This window comes from Marmota monax, unplaced genomic scaffold (assembly GCF_021218885.2).
Source record: "Marmota monax isolate L192 unplaced genomic scaffold, Marmota_monax_Labrador192_F-V1.1 WCK01_AAM20220418_F8-fsc00002, whole genome shotgun sequence".
NCBI lineage: Eukaryota > Metazoa > Chordata > Mammalia > Rodentia > Sciuridae > Marmota > Marmota monax.
The window spans coordinates 18,546,908-18,568,315 of record NW_026693571.1 but is presented as its reverse complement, the minus strand read 5'-3'; the positions used below and the strand labels follow the sequence as shown (position 1 = coordinate 18,568,315).

The window sequence follows — 21,408 nt, the reverse complement described above, 5'->3', positions numbered from 1 at the left end:
TTTCTTACATTTAAGTCTTTAAGCCATTTTGAGATGACTTTTGTATATGGTGAGTGATGGGGGGGTCTAATCTAAGTTTTGTTGTGCATATGAATGTGCAGGTTTTCCAGCACCATTTTTTGAAGAGACCATCTTTTCTTCAGTGTGAGTTTTTGGTGTCTTTGTCAATAGGCAGTTGCCTGTAGATATGGATTTATTTCTGAGTTCTCCATTCTGTCCATTGGTTTGTGTGTCTTTTTTTTTTTGTTTGTTTGTTTTTAATATTGGGAATTGAACCCAGAGGCACTTTACCACTGAACCAGCCTTTTTATTTTTTATTTTAAGACAGGATTTCACTAAATTGCTTAGGGCATTTTTAAGTTGCTGAGGCTGGACTCAAACTTGTGATCCTCTTGCTTCAGCCTCTTGAGTTGCTGGGATTACAGGTATACACCATGAGGCCCTGCCTGTGTGTCAGAATGCCAGTAACATGCTGTTTTGGTTGCTGTGGCTTATAGTATGTTTTGAAGTCAGGTATTATGACATCTTTGGCTTTTTTCTTTTTACTCACTGTTGCTTTGGTCTATTCTGGTTCTTTTGTGGTACTATATAAATTTTAGGATTATTTATTTCTTTAAAGAATATCATTGGTATTTTGATAGGGATTGCTTTTCTCTTTTTTTCTTAGTTAATGGAAAGTTCGTCACTTATGCTGATCTTAAAAAAAATTAGTTTCATTGAAATTTTTGTTTGTTGTTCTCCAACATGTATTATTATCTTCCTTCTGCTAGCTTTAAAAAAATAATTAATTTTTAGTTATAGATGGATACAATATCTTTATTATTTTTTTATGTGGTGCTGAGGTTTGAACTCAGTGCCTCACGTGTACTAGGCATGTGCTCTACCACTGAGCTCCAGCTCCAGCCCTTGCTAGCTTTTTGTTTTTATTTCTGCTTCTGGTTCCCTGAGGTGTAAAGTTTGGCTGTGAATTTGATTGAGATCTTTGTTTTGTAACGTGTTTATAGTGATCAACTTTCCTCTTAACATTGTTTTTGCTGCATCCCACAAACCTGGATGTTTGGTGGTTTTGTTATTGTCTCAAGGTGTTTTAGCTTTCTGTCATTATAATCAGGAACTAATCACCCTATAAAGAGTAAAGGTTTATTTTGGCTCATCGTTTTAGAGGTTTTAGTACCTTGCTTTGGTCCTGTGATAGCACGTGATGGTGGCATTTAGTGAACCTTCTTTTGCAGTCTGGGGCTTCTTAGATGATGGGTTTACTTGTAGGTATTTCATAAAGCTGTATCATCCTTTCCTGAATTTGTCAAATTTAAGTGCCTACCATATTATATTCCAGGCACTATACTAAGTGCTGGGGATAAAACAGTAAGAGAAAAATGGGCTTTGTCCCAGAGGGTCTGCAGTCTTCAAGGAGAGCTACATTAAATAATCACAGATAGTATGAATGATAAGTACAACAAAGGAAAAGCAGCGTCTGGTACTTGTGAGAAACTGCAGGTAAAAAAGGCACGTAATTTGTTGAAGAGGTGGTTGGATGCTGGTCAGAGAAGGCCTCATAGAGGAAGTGATATCTGAGCTGAGATTTGACAGGTTACTGGGATGAACAGGTGAGGAGCCAGAGAGAAGCATCGGGAATGGACAGAGAAAAGGGGGAGTGTGGGTGGTGCTAAATAGATGGGGAAATAAACCTGTGGCCAGGTTGCCCAGAGCCTTGTTGGCTATAGAAATGTTGCTGCTGTATGCTAGTGAAGGGACTGGGCTGATTCATACAAAGATGTTAAGGATGGATGATTTGAGAGCTGCTCAGTAAGTAAAATTAACAGAAATTGGAAGTCTGTTTGCTTTGTCGGTAAGGAGACACTTTTGGACAGGTCTACTGCATCTTTATTAAAATAGGTCCATGGCATTCTCAAAGACTCCTTTAACCTTTGCTGTAATGAGCTGAGAGAGAGGGAGACTGAGTGATGGTGTAGGTGTATTAATGGGTATATGTAAATGAACAGTCCCTTTGAAAATATTGGCTCTGTTTTCTCTCCTCACAAGAATGGAAAGGAACTTGTGTGTGTTCAGCACCTCTACTGGTGTGCCAGATTCTTCACATCCAGAGTCTTGTTGGTTAAATCCTCTGAGCAACCCTATGAGGGTGGTATTATTAAATACTTATTAGTGCAGCAAAAAAATTTACCCAAGGACAAGTATTGCTCTTAAGTCAAAACCCAAGTCTCTCCTTTTCAAGCTCTTGGATTCTGGTGATGTACTATTACTGACTTCACTGAACGGGGACTGGTTTTATGGAAATCTTGCAAAATTACCGAAGCAGGATTGGCTCCATCTGAGGTTGTGCAAGTCCAAGTTAGAGGAAAAAGATTTTCAATGATTTTGGCTTATATAGTATCTAGGAGCAGAGCTTGCAGGCAAAGTTGTCAAGTGTTAGGCAAAGTTCTGTTTCTGAATGCACCTCTCCTTGCTTTGTGAAGTAATAGCCTCATTTATACAGAATTTGCCTTTCCTTGAAAGTTGCAGCTTAAATACGTCTTCCTTCTGATTCTGTTGTCAGAATCTGATCTTGGTCTTCTGAGCCTTTATAACATTGTGTCCTATTCTTCTAGTGCTTATTACAGTTTGTAAATAGTGATTTTTCTATGAATCTTCTCTTTTTTAGCTGTAGTTGGACACAATACCTTTTTTTAAAAAAATATTTATTTTTTAGTTTGTAGTTGGACACAGTACCTTTATTTCACTTATTTATTTTTTTGTGGTGCTGAGGATTGAACCCACAGTCTCACATGTGTGAGGCGAGTGCTCTACCACTGAGCCACAACCCCAGACCAGCACAATACCTTTATTTTAGGGTGGTGATGAGGATCAAACCTAGGTCCTTGCACTTTAAGAGTGACTATCATTATTTGGTAGGAACTGGCCGCATTTTCAACACTTAATTTTAATAGAGTATATATATTTATTATGGCACTGGTTGGAATATGTAATTCATCAATTATAATTGCCAAACTATTAATTTTGCTAATACGAGGTATGTGTTAGTCGGAACCTCTTTCTGGTATGCATAGGTGTGCTGAGAATGGATGAAAGGTGTATTTGAGATGTACTGAGCTTCTTAGCCCTTGAAGGCAGCTAGGTTCTGCCTGGTATAACTTGTGATACCTCTATATTCCACGGGTTCTACATCCACAGATTCATCCAGCTGATGATATTTGAGGGGAAAATTCCAGAGAGTTCCCAAAAGCCAATCTGGAATTTGTACTATGTGGAATTTATGCTATGTGGAATCTACCTACATGAAGTGACATGTAGGCATACTGTGTTATAGTCTCTCACCATTTCACAAGTCATCTTGCTCCACCACTCATTGCTTAAGCATTGTTTGCCTTGAGTCTTGTTATGTACTATGCAGTTGGACCTATGATTATCTCTGTATTGAACGCATATAGACTTTTTTCTTGTTATTTCCTGAACAATACAGTACAACATCTATTTACATGGCATTTGCTTTAAATTGGGGGTTATAAGTAATCTAGAGACGATTTAAAGTAAAAAGGAGGTTGTGCGTAGGTTATATGCAAATATTGTGCCTTTTTATAAAGGGACGTGGGCATCCACATATTTGGTGTCTGTGGAAGGGTCCTGGAATCATCCCCGGATACTGCAGGACAAGTAACTGTGTTATGAGATCTTGGGTCTTATATAAATTCTTTGAATATTGTTATTTTTGTTTAGCAGGCTACTAATCTGGTTGGATTTAGGTTGCAAGTTCTGTGGACTGTGGTTCACATGTAAGTTCATTTTTCAAGGCTTTTGCAGTACTTCCACATCTGTCCCAGAGCTCAACCTGAAATGGAGATGATAGGCTATTTGTTAGCTCTGTTCTCACAAGCATCAGAACAACTTCATGAGGTATTTCTAGGCTCCTTGGGGATCCTTGTTTTGGTTCTCTGTCCAGAAAACTGGGGTTTTAGTTACCTGTATTGTTGTGCCCTTTCATGACTGTGCCCATGTCTGGGGCTAAGTGGCAGGAGGTGGAGAGTGGAAAAAGCAATTGGTTTTTGCTTCACCTTCCTTGGACCACAGCATCACTGTGGAAAATGCCCATCCCTCAGAATTTTGGTTCATACAAGCTTTTGTGGGCAGCACCTTAGGATTGTGCGGGGGCTGAGATGTGAGAGAATAGAAAGGAAGATAAATTTCTGTACTCTCTGAGCATGGAAATTTCTCTTTCCTTGAGAAAGAATTGTAGGGTTTCTTCTGAGCATTTTGTATTTCAGTGGTCATTTAATGCTGCCCACAGGGTTTCAAAGCCAGGGACATACTAAACTCATTACCAGTTCAGTGGTACTTTGATTTTTGCATTTCCCTAATCTGCCTGCCATTATTTATTTTTCTGAGCTTTCAAAAGTTGATCCTCATATTCTCTTCAGATTTTACAGTTGGACTAAATCTGTGATGTCTGTCTCCTTTGTCGTGTGTGTCCACTGATATCTCTGCTCACTGAGTTTATTTATTTTTAATTTTTAGAACAGTTTTTTAAAGTATATACATCACATCAAGTCATGTGCCAAACTTTTTTTTTTAATCTTTATTTATTTTTTTATGTGATGCTGAGGATTGAACCCATGGCCTCACGCATGCAAGGCAAGTGCTCTACCACTGAGCTATAACCCCGGCCCCATAGAGCAATTTTCTTAAGGATTGCGTTTGTATCTGCAAACCTTGGTTATACGCAGTGCTCAAATACCTCTATCCAGTAGGCTTTTCTTCTCTGACATGGTATAAGTTAGGTAGACATATTTATTTTTGTAACATTTTGTGGTTTGTTTGCTTGCTTGTTTTGGCTGTACTAGGGATTGAACCCAGGGTTTTGTGCGTGGAAGGTAAGTGCTCTGCCCCTGAGCTACATCCCCAGCCTCTGTAACATTTTAAATGTATCTTTTTCCATTTCTCCCTGATGGTTCCTACATTCTCCTTTTAAAATTTAAATTGGTATGTAAAACTCCTGTGTTCTCTAAATGAGTCATCTGGGATAGAATTGAGCTTTATTTAAGGAAAGGTGTATCAGTTCTGTGAGAATAAAACAATGCTGGGTTATGAAAAAATATTATGTTCACATAACCTATTTAGAAAAGTTTCATAAATGAGTTGTGTCAAGTTGCTAACTGTATAAAAACAGATCTCATTTTGTGTAGTTTTGATATGCCTGAACTTAGTTTTCATGATTTACTTAAAACCAGTCCTCTAACAGTAATACAGATGGCAGTTACCATAGCACATTAATGTGAAGTAATTATTACATAAAATAGACTTTGCTGTTAGCTTTTCTGTCTGTAAATCACTATGTAAACTAATAGATGTTCATCTTAGTCATTGATTAGTCCCTTCACTTCTTTGAAAGCCTGTGAGTGACTGGTCATTGTGTATTTACCACTCAGTTCACATGCAGACAGAAAAGCTTGTAGTTGTGTTGCCGCCTTGTTTCCCAATCATAAGCTTACTATTGGATAATCAATCACAAGGAAGAACTGACCAACAAAGATGAAAGTGCAGCAAAGAAATGTTAAGTGACAATGAAATTACACTGTACAAAAGATTATGAATCCCAATGGCATCAGAATTGTTAACACCAGAGACTAAAAGGTTAAGGAGCAATAGCATTAAAATTTGAGGAAATAATTTCCAATCTAGAATTCTATATCTGGCTAAACTTCAAGTGTCAAGACTATCACAAGACATTTTCATTTATGCAGAATCTCAAAAATCTTTCTCAGGAAGCTACTGGAGGAAACATTACACAAAAACAAGAGAATTAACAAAGAGGGAGATCAATTTAAATAAGACATGACAAGAAAAATAAATGGACTCTCAAAGATGATGCTTAAAGAAGACTTTAAGGATGACTTCCAGGAAATCAAGAAATTCTGACTAGAGGAAGTCAGAGAGCTCTCAGAGAAAGTTCTAAGATGAAATTGACAAAATGCACAATGTACATAAAACTATCGGCAGGAGTTTTGTACAACTGTGAGAGTGTTGAAATAAATGAGTAAATAATCAAAGAAAATTGTTAGTATTTGGAAATAAAAAAGGGGAAAAAGGATTTCTAAGCTAGAAGCAATTGACCAGGTATGTGAAATAACTTGATTTAGTGTTAAAGTTACAAAAACATTATTAACTAACAACAGACATTTTGCATCTATGATATTAGAATAGCAAACAAATCAAGAAACATTTAAACTCTTATTGTGAATTAAGATTCAATACAACATAAAATAGATTTAAAAATGTATGTAGATGTCCAACTAGAAATACTTTGAAAGGAAAGTGACCACAACACTCGGAGCAATCAACAGATCTTTATTGCAGCAGTGCAACAAAGAGAAAGGAAAGAAGGAAAGAAAGAGAGAGAAAAGAGAAGAGATGAACAGGGAGAGAGCAAGAGCAAGAGAGAGACAGAGAGCGCGCGTAAGAAAGATAAAGAGCAAGAGAGAGCAAGAGAGAAAGAGCAAGAGAGAGAGAGCAAGAGAGAGGGGGGCCTGGCAGGAGGGAGTTTTTATAGCCCAAATTTAATGGGGCCTCTGGGTCTGCAAGCTGCCTTGTTGGCCCAAGGAGGGGTTAAGTGTTCAGCCTTGAGCAGGGTTGAATGTTCAGACTTGAGGCAATCAGGTGATAAAGGACCAGATAGAGGGGGGTTTGAGTGCGTGGGCTATCTTGCAGCCAACATCTGTTCAGCCTGCCCTGCAGACAACAGAGTTCAGCCTGCTCTGCACCCAACATACTTAAGCTTAAAATATGAATTAGTATCTAATAAAAATCAATACAGAATCTTAAAAGGAAAACAAAGATTTTTAAAACTAGAAGAAATGTACAACTTTATAAGACGAAGTTTGCCAGGCTGCCAGTGTCCCATACCGCAGCAGCTCTACTCTACTACCACACTATATAAATCATATACTAAAACTAAATCACGTAAACACTATATTAATAAAATTTACACACTCATTTGTAACATTAATTTCATGTTCTAGAATGTAACAATTTGTAGTACATGTACATAATAGCAAGTGATAACTTATATGTCCAGATATCCAACTGCAATTTGAAACTAGAAAATAAACATCTTTAATATTGGATAATACCATTCATGTTGAGTATCCACTTCACTCTGTATAAACCTTAGTTAGATGCATAAAGTCCTATAGCATTCTTATTTTTATTTGTTCTTTTAGATATACATGGCAGTAGAGTGTATTTTGACATATCGTACATACATGGAGTATAACTTCCCATTCTTGTGGTTGTACATGATGTGGAGTTATACTGGTTGTGCACACATGAAAGTTATCTACTGCCTTTCCTATTCCCATCTCCCCTCCCTTCCCTTAATTCCCCTTTTAAATTCAATGAACTCATATTCTTCCCCTTCCTACCCTCCTTTGTTGTGAGCATCTGCATATCAGAGAAAACATTTGGCCTTTGGTCTTTGGGATTGGCTTAGCATGATAATCTCTAGTTCCATCCAGTTACCAGCAAATGCCATGATTTCATTCTTATTTATGGCTGAATAATATTCCATTGTGTATTTATGCCACAATTTCTTTGTCCATTCATCTGTTGGAGAGTACCTAGGTTGGTTTCATAATTTTAGCTATTGTGAATTGAGCTGCTGTACATTGATATAGCCGTGTAACCATAGTATGCTAATTTTTATAAAAACCGAGGAGTGGGATAACTGGGTCAAATGGTGGTTCCATTGCAAGTTTTGCAGGAGAGAGAAATTGACCTACAGAGGACCTCCATCAGTGTTTTAGAAAGGACAGCCTTAGTATCACTGCTGTAATGTTTTTTGATTACTACATATTGTAAGGAGTCTTTCTTGGCTTTTCTCTTGTTCATGTTTCAAAGATAAAACGTTTGTTGGGATTTGTGAATTTTCTTAGTGTTTTTAATGACTTAAGTAACTTTACAAAGTTAAAGTTAGAAGAGATGATAAAAATTGAAGAATAAATAAGGTCTATGTCTTGTTGAATTATTTTTTAATTACTTAAGTTCTTTACTTGAATTCAATTTATTACTCCATTTTCACAATGTGTTACTTCTTACTGGTATCTGAAACATGTACCATTTTCCTAAATGAGAAGTTTTGTCTTTCTGTTTCATTCATCCTTTCTGATCAGTTAGTCAACAAGTGCTTACTGAAACCTACAAGTACTGGTGAACTTTAATACAGTCCCTTCCTTTGCAAGGCTTGTTGTCTGAGGGCTGATGTCATATAGTGAACACAACTGCTCAGTTGGGTTACTTAATGTGTATAATGACTGATTTGGCTTCTGCTATAAATAGTGGAAGAATCTGGAAATTATCCTTGTTATTTTTTTCTAGTTTGATTAATTGGCTAGGGGGTCTTTTCACATACTTTAAAATAACTTGGCAAAAGCTAGGTATGGTGGCACATATCTGAAGTTCCAGCTACTCATGAGAATGAGGTAGGAGGAATACTTTCCTAGCATGCCCGATGCCCTGGGTTCAATCCCCAGTACTGCAAACAAAATAAAAATTAAAATAATTTTGTGAGATGAAGTTGAAATACAACTATGTATTTCAGTTTATATATAGGTTAGTTTTGCTTATTTGAAGTAAAGTTTAGATTGCTTTTTGAAGTGAAATTTTGAGTAGGTGTCATTTCTTAAGCTTTTCCCATAATTTTTGTTTCTTACAAGAATTTTTCAGTAACTATTTATTTTTTTTAATATTTATTTTTTAGTTGTTGGTGGACACAATACCTTATTTCACTTATTTATTTTTATGTGGTGCTGAGGATCGAACTCTCAGGGTCTCGCACGTGCGAGGCGAGCGCTCTACCGCTGAGCCCCAGCCCCAGCTCAGTAACTATTTCTTATAAATAACGCTCTGTAAAGATGTTTCTAATTAAGGAAGGCTTGACACTAATTTCCCTGTTTGTTGTTTTAGGAATGTTTTAAAGGAAGTTGGGCTACGCACAAGTTACTACATAAGAAAGCAAGTAAGTAAAATTACTTATTCTTATTTGGCTTAGAAGTGGCTTTTGTGCCAGAAGACAGGGATTCTTCTAGTTATGAACACGTGTATTTAAATGTTCTGAGAGTAATCCTGATAGCTAGAATTATAACATGCTTTTTTATTCTTTGTAATATATGTATTCAAGATAAAAAAAAACATGGCTGAATAATATCTTTGTTAATCTTGTTTCATGTTTTTAACATGAAAACATGAGATCTTAGCTGGGATTGATGGGATCTTGCTTGACTGATACTGGTAGTACCCAAATCTTTTGTTACTCTCTTATATTTGCTAGAAGTGTTTGCATATTGTAGGCAGAGAGGATACATGAGCCAGGCACCTTTTGCTTTTGTTTAATTTTAGTTCATATTGCTTTTCTACTCAAGAGAGTTATAGTACAGTCAGCCTTCATTATCTTTGAGGTTCATGTCTGTGTATGTTCCATATCCACAGATTCAACCAACTGCATATTGAAAATATTAAAAAAATGTATCTATTGAGCATGTACTTTTTTTGGTCATTTTCTAAACGATACAGTATAACTGTTTATACACCATTTACATAGTATTAGATATTGTAAGTAATCTACAAATAATATAAAGTATATGAGAAGAGGTATAGAAGCTATATGCAAATACTACATCATTTCATAGTAGAGAATGGAGCATCTGGGTGAGGGGTGTCCTTGAACCAACCCCCTGGGGATACTGAGGGATGACTATGCTTTTTTTACTTTACTTCTTTTTACTGCTATTATTCATAGCCTGATATTTAATTTTACTTTTGAAGTTACTTCATGTGACACCACAAAATAAAACTATTGCCTGCTTTTCAGCTCTTGCTGTTAGCTATACTGATATACCTGCTATTCACATAGGCTTTCTGCTTCATCTACTCATAGATTTATGTGATTGGTGTGGCTGGTTTAAGATGGCCCCATCATAATTACTTTGGAACAGACAAGGGCTTTTACATCATTGTGTCCTGATGGATGAAGGCTTGGCAGGTGGCACATAATTCTTGGTATAGGTTTTTGTTTTAATTTACTGATCTTGCGTTCGTTTCCATGTGTTTTTTTAGGAGTTAGTTATTTAGTGGAGTTTGATAGATTATTTTTACCAAAATCTGAGGTCAGCCAAATCATCTCTGAAGGAAAAGGAAATAAAAATTTAAAAAAGGTAGATATTTTTTTTGGTTGTATAAAGTGACTATGTTTAATGGAAATCCTAGACTGTTTAGGGAGGAAATGTGGTTAGAGTGAGGGAAAATGATATGAATACATGAAAGTTTGTCAAAGTACAAAAGGCAGGGTTTGTTGATTTGGATGTGTTACCTCAAAGTATAGAGAAAGTTTAAATAAGGTCATTTAATGGTTTTCATTCTTACATACTGAATTATAATGTAATAGAAATTTTGAAGAGTTCTTTGAGCCAGTTATTGAAATTTTATGCTTAGGAAGTTAAAGCATAGGGAAGTATAAAGTGCTGAAGTTAAATAGTAAGTAGTAAAAAAGCTTAGAATGGTTGTCTACCCTGAGGTTTGCTAAATGATTGAAGTATACCCATTTCATCAGTACTGGATTTCTAAGAGTGGAGTTATTTTGCCCTTCACCACAGGGGACTAAACAGCAGGTGTTCCCTACATAAAAAAGAACATAATTATTGCAGCATTGGACATAAGCTGTTGAGAGTTTACTTATACTTCTGGTATTTAATATGGTGCCATCATTTAGGTAACGCCTTTCAGGGTAGTTTTCTTCAGTGGATGTGCCCAGTGTTCTCAATCCGCTTTGGCTGTGTTGGTTGGAGATAGCTCTCAGCTGGCCAGACCTGTATCTTTCACATCTTAACAAATTGACCTCAGGTATGCAGTTGTAGTTGACTCTCCTGGAGGAGGGAACGGTGGGAAACTGTGATCTCTAGAGCTCAGGAGGCATTGAGAAAAGAATCAGTGAAAAAGTGTTGGGATTATAAGCGTGCACAATCATGCTAGGCTGTATGTTGGTTTCTGAATAAAGATACCTGTTTTATATCTAAGTTCATGTTGAATTTTAGTCCACAATTTGCTTTTAATATCTTTAACTGATTTTGGTATTTGAGCAATTCTGGTCTCACAAAATGGGAAATATTTCCTCCTTTTTTCTGAAAGAGATTATGTCGACTTGGCATTATTTCTTCTTAAATGTTTGATGGAATTCACCAGTAAAACATCTGGACCCAGGGTTGTATTAATTGTGGAAGCTCAGTTCTTTTCAGTGGGCTTAGCAAACTTTCAAATGTGAGTTAAGTAAGTGACTCAGGCACAGAATATATTTTTTTGTGTATCAGAGAGGACCAGTCAATATATCTTTGAACTAAGCCAAGCCCTTAGTTCAAAGATATATTGCTGATGTTTGTGTGTGCATTTTCTATGTTATCTTCTACTAGAGTAAACTTTTTAAGAAAATATTTATTTTTTCGTTACAGGTGGACACAATATCTTTATTTTTTATTTTATGTGGTGCTCAGGATCGAACCCAGTGCCTCACACATGCTAGACAAGCGCTCTACCTCTGAGCCACAACCTCAGCCCTACCAGAGTAAACTTAAGAGAAGTTACTTTTAATCTAATCTATAAAAGTTGTAGAACTTCACATCTCTAAACTGTACTTTAGCCAGATACATTGGCACACATGTGTACTCCCAGTGACTTGAGAGGCTGAGGCAGAAAGTTTACAAGTTTGAGGCCAGCCTCAACAACCTTAGCAAAACTATGTCTCAAAATGAAAAGGACTGGCGATTTAGCTCAACTGTAAAACACCTCTGGTTCAATCCTCAGTATTAAAAACAAACAAACAAAAAAACTGTTCAGTATGTTTGCCTCTCATTTTTCTGAATTAAAAGGTGGAAGAATTTGACCACCTAAAATATGATACTAGAAACCCTATTTAAAAAAATAACTCAATAATACTTTTTTCTTCTATCCTAACCTTCCACACTAGCATGCTTGAGTTTTGGGCTTGTAGAGAGAAAGTTATATAATGTTTCAGAACTGGTTTCACCAATCTTTGTGACCATGGATTACTGTGAGCCTCATCTCCAGAATGCTGGAATCAGGTTTGTTGTGAGGCCTAGATACAAGCAAGTCCATGCCATATCTGTGAAGAACCGAGTCAGAATTTTGATCAAAAATCCCATCCTAAAGAAAGCTTATACATGTATGGTTATTTTATGTAAACTAACTGGATGAGGCATCCTGATGGAACCTTTTACAGAACAAAGCCTGGATGTGATATACTTTGGGTCAGACCTTGCATGAATCACATATCTCATTGGCACTACTTTGTGTTCCCTGGGCCTATTGCCTTGAGATGTTTGAAAGAAAGCTTATAGGTTTTGTTAATAGCATCCTGTGCTTTCACAGTCATTAAACAAACAAACAAACAAACAAACAAATTATCATACAGTTTTGCTACCAGTCTCAGCTCAGTTCAGATTTAATGAGTATCTGCGATGTGTCTAGCTAGCATCAGGGCTCAGATCAGATTGACTCCAAAATATAAACTTAACTTTTCAAGTGTAAAAACCTTAAGTAAGTTATGCTTCGAGATTAAAAAAGAAATTGCCATATTTCAGCCTGATTTGTGTAGATGTTGTTCGAAGTCTGCTTTCAGTTCTTTTTTGAAAATAGAATGTGGAAGGGGGAGAAATTCAGATCAGCAGGAAGCTTTGAAAAATTTTACATATTTCCCTTCTTTCTTCTTCCTCCCCAGAAGTATGTTAAAGAAAGCCTGAATCTTGTTTGATATTCTGTCTTAGGATTTAGGAGAAAATTATTCTTGAGGTGCATGTTTCAGACAGAAATCACTTGATAAGACAGCTGATGCAGTCATTAGTTGGCCTGCATTTTGAACAATTATCTATAATGTTTAATCCAAGTGACAATGAATTGAGTCCATTTTTATTCTGGGATGATAAATATTGTTCTGTTATTAATATTTACATTGGTTTCTTGAATTCTGGAGAGGAGAAAGGTATTTAAAATTAGTTGCATAATAAAATCTTCTTTTCTTCTGCTTCTTATGTGATTAGTATAAATGTATTCTCTTTCAAAGTAATGTGGATGGATTGGCTGTGTTTTTTTTAAAAAAAGTTTATTTATTTTTTAAAATGACTATGTTTTTGCATTCTTGTCAGTTGTGCCTCAAAGGGCCTGCATCCCACAGGTGACCCCTTGCTCTCTGGAGAATTATTGGATTGAGCACCTGTATTCTTGCCTCACTGCCCACATGAAATACATCTTAGTTTCCTGGTTTGCAAAAGGAGGAAATTAGATCCTTTAAGATTTTCTTTAGCTTAACATCATGATTCCTTCTATTCTCCTATTTTTTTTTTTTTTTTTTGGCACTGGGGATTGAACCCAGGGCCTCATGCATGCTAGGTGAACACTTTACCACTGATCCACATCCCCAGACCCTGCTCTCCCTCTTTTCATGTTTATTTATTTATTTATCTGTTTATTCAGGGAATTGAACCCAGGGCCTCATGCATCATTTTATATTTTGAATAGATTTTTTAAGGAGGGAAGTTTATTTTTCTCATCTACTACTACTACTATTTCTTCTTTTTATTCTTTTTTTTTTTCACAAAATAGCTACTGTTATTGATATGCACTAAAAACACATTATATACATTTTTTGCTTCATTAAAAAACAAAAATAATTTTGATGATACCATTATACACATGAGTTCTTATAAAAATGCAAGCTATAATTTTTTATTAGGTGAAATGCACACAATGTAAATTACCATTTTATTTATTTATCTATCTATTTATTTATTCTAATCAGTTATGGATGACAGCAGAATGCTCTTCGATTCATTGTACAAGATGGAGCACCATTGTTTTTACTTCTCTGGTTGTACATAAAGTAGGATCACACCATTTGTGCAAGCACACATGTACCTAGGGTAATGATGTCCATCTTTGGCCCATCCAAAGTTCCTCCACTCATCCTATGGTCCTCCCATTATGGATTAGCCTCCACTTGTCAGAGAAAACATTCAGCCTTTGGTTTTTTGGGAGCTTACTTCCCTTAGCATGATATTCTCTAACTCCATCCATTTACCTGCAGATGCCGTAATTTTATTCTCTTTTAATGCCGAGTAATATTTCATTGTGAAACAACACAATCAATAAATATGCTGAGGAGCTGAACAGACACTTCTCAGAAGAAGATATACAGTCGATCAACAAATATATGAAAAAATGTTCAACATCTCTAGTAATTAGAGAAATGCAAATCAGAATTACTCTTAAGATTTCATCTTACTTCAGTCAGAATGGCAGTTATCAAGAATACAAGCAACAGTAAATGTTGGCAAGGATGTGGGGGAAAAGGCACACTCATACATTGCTGGTGGGACTGCAAATTGGTACAGCCAATCTGGAAAGCAGTATGGTGATTCCTTAGAAAACTTGGAATGGAACCACCATTTGATCCAGCTATTCCACTCCTTTATCTATACCCCAAGGACTTAAAAACAGCATGCTACAGTGACACAGCCACATCAATATTTATAACAGCACAATTCACAATAGTCAAACTGGGGAACTAACTTAGATATCCTTCAATTTCTTATATACTTCTAATGAAACCTGAATTTCAAAGCCTGTGATACATGGCAGTAATCAGGGAAAGATCTGTGTGTAACGGGAGGTGTATGGGTCAATTCTTGGTCTAGGAGTGACTTGAATTCCTGGTATTTCAAGTCCTAGGGTTAGCGTCTTCATTTTGCTTAATGGATAAGAGGTGCCTCTAGTCTGCTGAAATGAGATACTATAGAGGATCTCTCTATTCTGTTTGAAAAGGATTCTTAGGTGCATTTCATTATACACAGCATTATATATTAACAAATCACATTATTAGGTGTGTATATGATTCTTAAGTTTTCTACTAAAATTTGGTAACTTCAAACAGATTATTTCCTTCCCTTTGTATCTTTCCTGCCTCCTTTAGAAACCCTTCTAAAAAGAGGCAAATGATGGTCATAATTTTTTTTTTTTTTTGGTATCAGGGATTGAACCCAGAGGTGCTTAACCACTTAGCCACATATCCAGCCCTTTTTTATTTTTTATTTTGAGACAGATTCTCACTGAGTTCCTTAGGCCCTCTCTTGGTTGCTGTTGCTGGCTTTGAACTTGTGATCCTTTGCCTCAGCCTCCTGAGTTGCTCTGGCTTGTTTTGTAAACAAGAGAGAATTGAAATATGTGCTCCTCATGAACTTGGTCTCTAAGCTTTCCTTTCTTTCTCCTTCCTGTACCTTTCATGTCTTTCCATCTGTCTGTCTCCCAGAAGATGAAAAGGCAAAGCGGGAAGTGTCTTCCTGGACTGTAGAAGGTGATATAAACACTGACCCCTGGGCAGGTTATCGATATACTGGTAAACTCAGACCACATTATCCACTGGTGAGTAACTAAGGTAATAAGAATTCAACGTTGTTTTAAACCAATTTCAGTGTCCTAGAAGTAGTAGTTATAATTTTGTATTACAACAGTTAACTATGTAGACAGAATTAAGTTTACAAAGGAACTTGTTTTCTAACTGTTTAGCTCTTATGGTACATTATTTGGGAGCTAGTTGGGATAATTGGAGGAAGTGGAGAAAAATTAGATGAAAAGGACTAAAGATATTAATTTAAAAAAAGAGTAGGGTAAGGTAGACTTAATATTTTCTGGCTGGCACTATAAGTAGTGTATATTTATACTTTTCTAAAATATTTTAAAATATAATATATTCCTACCTTAATAGCTGCAGCTTTTCTGCCATTTGTATCCTGTCTGTAGAGGTTTTTATTTTTTATTTTTTAAATAGTAGATGGACACAATATCTTTATTTTATTTTTATGTGGTGCTGAGGATCAAACCCAGTGCCTTACACTTGATAGATCAAAGGATACATACATTTTTATTTGGAGGGATCTTAAAAATTTCAGAGCTTTTTGCCAATTGGGCCATAACTCCAGCCCCCTTCTGTGGAGTTTTAATATAGGAATTCATTTAAGTTGAAATCTGTTTGCTATCTTCAGATATTTAAATTATTTTTATTGATGATTTTCTATTTTTTTTTTAGAGAGAGAATTTTTTTTAATATTTTTAGTTTTTGGCGGACACAATATCTTTATTTGTATGTGGTGCTGAGGATCGAATCCAGGCCGCACGCATGCCAGGCGAGCGCGCTACCGCTTGAGCCACATCCCCAGCCCTGATGATTTTCTATTATTAAGAGATTTTATTAATTTTTTTTAAATCTGAAAAAATATTAAATATATAAGAAAGTTTTTAATCCTACTTCCCAGAGCTAATAACTAGGAACATATAAGCATATGTTTACTTTGAGACATTATTTTATTGTCACTGTCAGCTTATGAGTTTGTTTGGAACAACATGGCAACTTGTGGTCTGTATCTAATCTTAAATCATTGGTAGCCTTGGCCACTTTCCCCATTCTTAAATATCTGTGAAAGGGGGTAGCGTTAACACTAAGCAAAGTGAACCTTAGTCTTAACAAAGTAGATATGATAATTAAGATGTCACTTAAAGATATTTTCATTTAAAAACTTTTGCTTGAACTTAATAATGTTTTTCCAGTTTTATTTTCTAGGTAATATGCTTTAACTAACTTCTTTGATGTTTTTAGATGCCAACAAGGCCAGTGCCAAGTTATATTCAAAGACCGGATTATGCTGATCATCCCTTAGGTAAGTTCTGTGTTGGTTTTCCATTTTTCAGGTTGTGGGCTTGATGACTACTGCAAAGGAAGGAGTGCTTTTCTTATAGAGAGTTTTTAATGCTGTATTTCTAATAAGTGTTAACATTATTGTTAAACAAAAAAATTTTTTTCCGTGTGTGTGTGTGTGTGTGTGTGTGTGGTGTGTGTGTGCTGGGGATCAAACCCAGGGCCTTTCACAAGCACTCTACCATTGAACTACATCCCCAGGCCCTAAACATTGCTTTTTCAAGCCATAGTAGATCATTTAAGAGAATTAAAAATTCTTTGCCACCACTAGAAATCTATGCAGTTCAGAAAACATTCTTTATGTAACTGCTAAAGACTACACACAGAATAATACTGTATTTTGTGGTGTTATACCAGTTTCTAGATGGAAGAAAAGAATAGTTTAGATTTTATTTAATATGTCCTTCTACCTAAGTTAAGGCAGAAACAGATTGTGGAGACCTCAGGTTGACTAAAGACTGTAACAATAAGAAATAGTAATCGTGGTGATAATGGTGATGGTGTTGTTTCTGATTTTGTAATAGTAACTTATATTTATTTTTGCTCAACTGTATGTCAGGCACTGTGCTAAGTTCTTTGCACGTGTTACTCCATTTAATACTTTCAACATTCCTGAGGTAGGTTCTGTTGTCTTCTCTATTTTATAGATACTGATAGACATCCAGAGTAATTTGCAGCACAGATCAGTGGAGTAGTCTCTGACCTTAAGGCTTGTACAATATAACTAAAATTGGACTATGTGAAATTATTGAAGTTTTTATGTGTGTCAAAAATAGTTCCATATCAGCAATTTCACATGGTTTAATATAAGCCAAGCTGCCTTTGCTTTGTTCTTTAAGATGTAGGGAACTATATTAAGTTCTTCTCTATATAATTCTAAAATTCAGTTAAACCCATTGAAGGAAAAGACAGTCTGAATTATAGAATACTGCTGAGGATGTGTGACTTAATTATTCTCTATTTAATATTATGAATATAATACTAGTTTATATTTTTAAAAATATGTGTAGAAAAGATAAATTCTAACAGAATAAAATGTTATGCAGTAAAAAGTAAGTTCTACTCTTTAAAGGTAGCCACTGTTTACCGTTTTCTTGTAGAATTATCCAAGATAATCTGTATATGTGTACATTAACCTTTTTACCCACTGATAAACAAAAAAGAAATACATCATGTACATCCTTTTACCTTTTTATGCTTTCTAATATGTTAAGGTATCTTGGAAATACTTCATGTGAGTCCATATAAAGCCACTGCTTTCATTTTAGTGTGTAAGGATTTCAGTGTGTGGATATGTTATAATTTATTAAAGCAGGCCCCTACTAATCAATGTTTAGATTATTTCCAAGTTTTTGCTTCTACCCATTTGACTGTAGTAACTATTCTTGTGTTTACATCTTTGTCCACATGTGATAGTATTTCTGTAGGTTAATTGCCTAAAGTAAAATAGTTTTAGATCAAAGGATACATACATTTTTTATTTGGAGGGCTCTTAAAAATTTCAGAGCTTTTTGCCAATTAGTATTCCCATTTAAAAAACACCGGAGTCTCTTTTCTCTTACATTGGGTAATCAAGCGTGATGATCTTTGCTAATCTGAAAGGTGAAATTGATAGTTTGCTATTATTTTAGTTTGCATTTTTAAATTATGAGGAAGATTCTTTTCATATGTTCAGTTATTTGTATTTTTTTCCTTTTGAACTGTGTATTCATATCTTTATCCCTTTTCCCCTGTTTCATTACTTTTATTTTTTTAACCTCATTTATAATTGTTTTGTTAAGGAAAATACTCCTTTGATGTGTTAATTTTTTCACCAATTGACTATCTACATTTGTGATAAAGGAAACATTCTTAAATAGTAAAATAAATGTAACCTGTATTATATTTGAAATGCATCCTTTAATTCTCACATGTTTGGGGGTTTGTTTTTGATTCTGTTATGCTTCATTGACCCATTTGTCTAATTACGTACCATTGACAAACTCTAAGTGTTGTAGCTACATAACGTATTCATGTTTGGTAGGCCTTGTTGCCCCTACCTTTCTTCTTTTTGAGCATTTTTCTGGCCATTCTTGTATGTTTGTTTTTCTATGTAAAATTTATAATCAGCTTGATTTCTAAAAATATCTTGTTGTAATTTTTAACAGGGTAGTATTAAAATTGGTACATTAATTTTAGAAGAATTTATACCTTGACAATATAGAGCCTTCTATCTAAGAACAGGGTATTTTTTTTCCTGTATTACTTGTTACCTCTTATGTTTTTTGATGATATTTTCAGATTTTCTTCCTGTAGGTCTTTTATTGAAAATTCTGGGTACTTTAGTTATTTGTTTATTTTTGTGATACTGGGAATTGAACCCAGGGGTGCTGTATTATTGAGCTATATACTTGGCCCTTTTTATTTTTGATTTTGAGACAAGGTCTTGGTAAATGGCTAAGATTGGACTTGAATTTGTGATCTCATGCCTCAGCCTCCAGAGTTGCTGAGATTACAGGTGTGCACCTGTAAGCAAGCTCAGCATTTCAAAGTGTTTTTAAATTAGTTAATTAATTAATTTTTATTTTTTTTGGGTGAATAGTATGTTTTGTATTTTTTAGCTTTTGTTTGTATATGGGAAAGTTCCTGATTTTGATATATTCGCTATACAGTGTGTCAAATTGCTGAATTTTTATTATTAGTAATTTTTCAGGTGATTCATTTGTTCTAGGGATATGTAATCATGTCTGAAATTGTTAAAAGATTTTGTCCTTTCTTTTTCATTTCATATGTCTTATTTCTTTCTCTCAAATCTGCTAGTATCACCAGAACAGTCTTAAATAATAGTGTTGATAGTGGGCATTCTGTAAGGATGGTTCTTGGCCAGAGATTTATTTGTCATAATAAGATGGTAGCTGGCCATGTTATCAGAATTATTTTCTAGATGGTCATTTATTTTTCTTTCCTTAATCTGTCTTTGATGAATTAGATTAATAGAATTGCTAATACTGAACTATCTTAGCCTTTTTGGTATGAATCTCCCTTAAGTTGGGGCGGGCTGGCTTCCTTCCTTCCTTCCCTCCCTCCTTCCCTCCCTCCCTCCCTCCCTCCCTCCCTCCCTCCCTCCCTTCCTTCCTTCCTTCCTTCCTTCCTTCCTTCCTTCCCTCCCTCCCCCCCCCCCCCTCTTTCTTTCAAATTCTGTTTGCAGTATTTGGAGTTTTTCTCACTAGTGCTTATAAACAAGATTGGCTGGTAATTCATTCATTACATTATTTTTTCATAATTTTGAAATAATTGCTATAATGTCTGTTTCTTTTAAATATATGTGAAACTTGAATTAGACAAATTTTATTAGTGAAGTCTACTAGGGCGATAAATTTTTCAGACCTTTTGATTGTGACCCAGAGTGAGAAATGAATTTTATATCATGATTGGTCCAGGTATGTATACATAAATTAGCAGTCAAACATTTCACAGCAGCACTTACCTTAGTCTGTGTAATAGAACCTAGTAATTTTTATTCCCTTTTTCACTTTCAAAAAAGTACTTATAGCCCACTGAAAGATCAAAAACTACAGTTTAAAAAACATTGACTTGGGTTTTTGTTTCAGAAAAATAGTGTAATTGATTCATCAATTGTTTGTATATAACTGCTTCATGAGACAGTGATCATGAAAGCAATTTGTAAATTGTATGTTATTATCCAAATGTGAATTGTTTACTGAGCTTATTAGCACACTGCCTGGCATATAATAAGTACTCTATAAATATTGACTGATTTCTAATATATCTGAAAATTTATTCTGTAGAATTCATCAATTTGTTTAGCAAATTGCTTTTACATATTAAAAAATGTCTTTTAAATAAATTAACCTGTACCTCTCAAAATGAAATATTGTGTGATTTAGGAAGACTTGACTATTATTATGCCAATGAATTCTACATCTTTCTATTCATTTTAATTTTACTTATTTTTTTGTTACAGGAATGTCTGAATCTGAACAGGCTCTTAAAGGTACTTCTCAAATTAAATTACTCTCATCTGAAGACATAGAAGGGATGCGACTTGTATGTAGGGTAAGAATTATTTTTTCCCTTTAGGGTAAGATATGTTTGAGCATTGCTTGGATAGGAAGTCAGTGATTTGCTGGATTTATAAAGGTCTCCAATATTATTACTTTGTTAAGACTGACTTAGCCACACTTTTCATTAAACTATTGCTACTGTATCATTTAATACAACAGTTAATCTCCATTTAAATAGTATGAAAATTAGTATGGCAAGTAATCTATATTTGCTTGCAAGTTTGTTTTTTTCTTCTATATTCTGTGTGTGTGTGTGTGTGTGTGTTTTAAGAACTAGGTTTTTGTCATTTTATTTTCACTAATGTCCTAAGACAAGATAAACTAAAGGTCCTATTGTGAAATACCTATGATATATGATAGTGGTTGATATTAACAAGGTAAAATCGCATATTTATATTTTTCTAAAGAAAAATAATTGATACATTGATAGTGTTTATTTACGTTTTTATGCAGCACTTTAAAAGTCGTTTGATACTACTTTGTTTTGATAATCTGGAGAAATTCATATTCCTTTTACTTAGTTAC

The 21,408-nt window shown here is 35.0% G+C and overlaps 1 protein-coding gene across 3 annotated transcripts in view; it reads left to right on the top strand.

Moving 5' to 3' along the window:
• The window catches only part of Metap1 (methionyl aminopeptidase 1), a 54,377-nt gene that overhangs the window by 16,295 nt on the left and 16,674 nt on the right, over positions 1–21,408 (top strand). For 2 of the 3 annotated variants that reach the window (XM_058583837.1, XM_046458942.2), the window contains exons 2-5: positions 8,974–9,025; positions 15,377–15,489; positions 16,721–16,781; positions 20,784–20,875. In XM_058583837.1, the coding sequence (XP_058439820.1) occupies positions 8,974–9,025; positions 15,377–15,489; positions 16,721–16,781; positions 20,784–20,875 (318 nt within the window). The remainder of the gene's footprint in view (positions 1–8,973; positions 9,026–15,376; positions 15,490–16,720; positions 16,782–20,783; positions 20,876–21,408) is intronic. The other variant, XM_058583838.1, reaches the window with a different exon arrangement.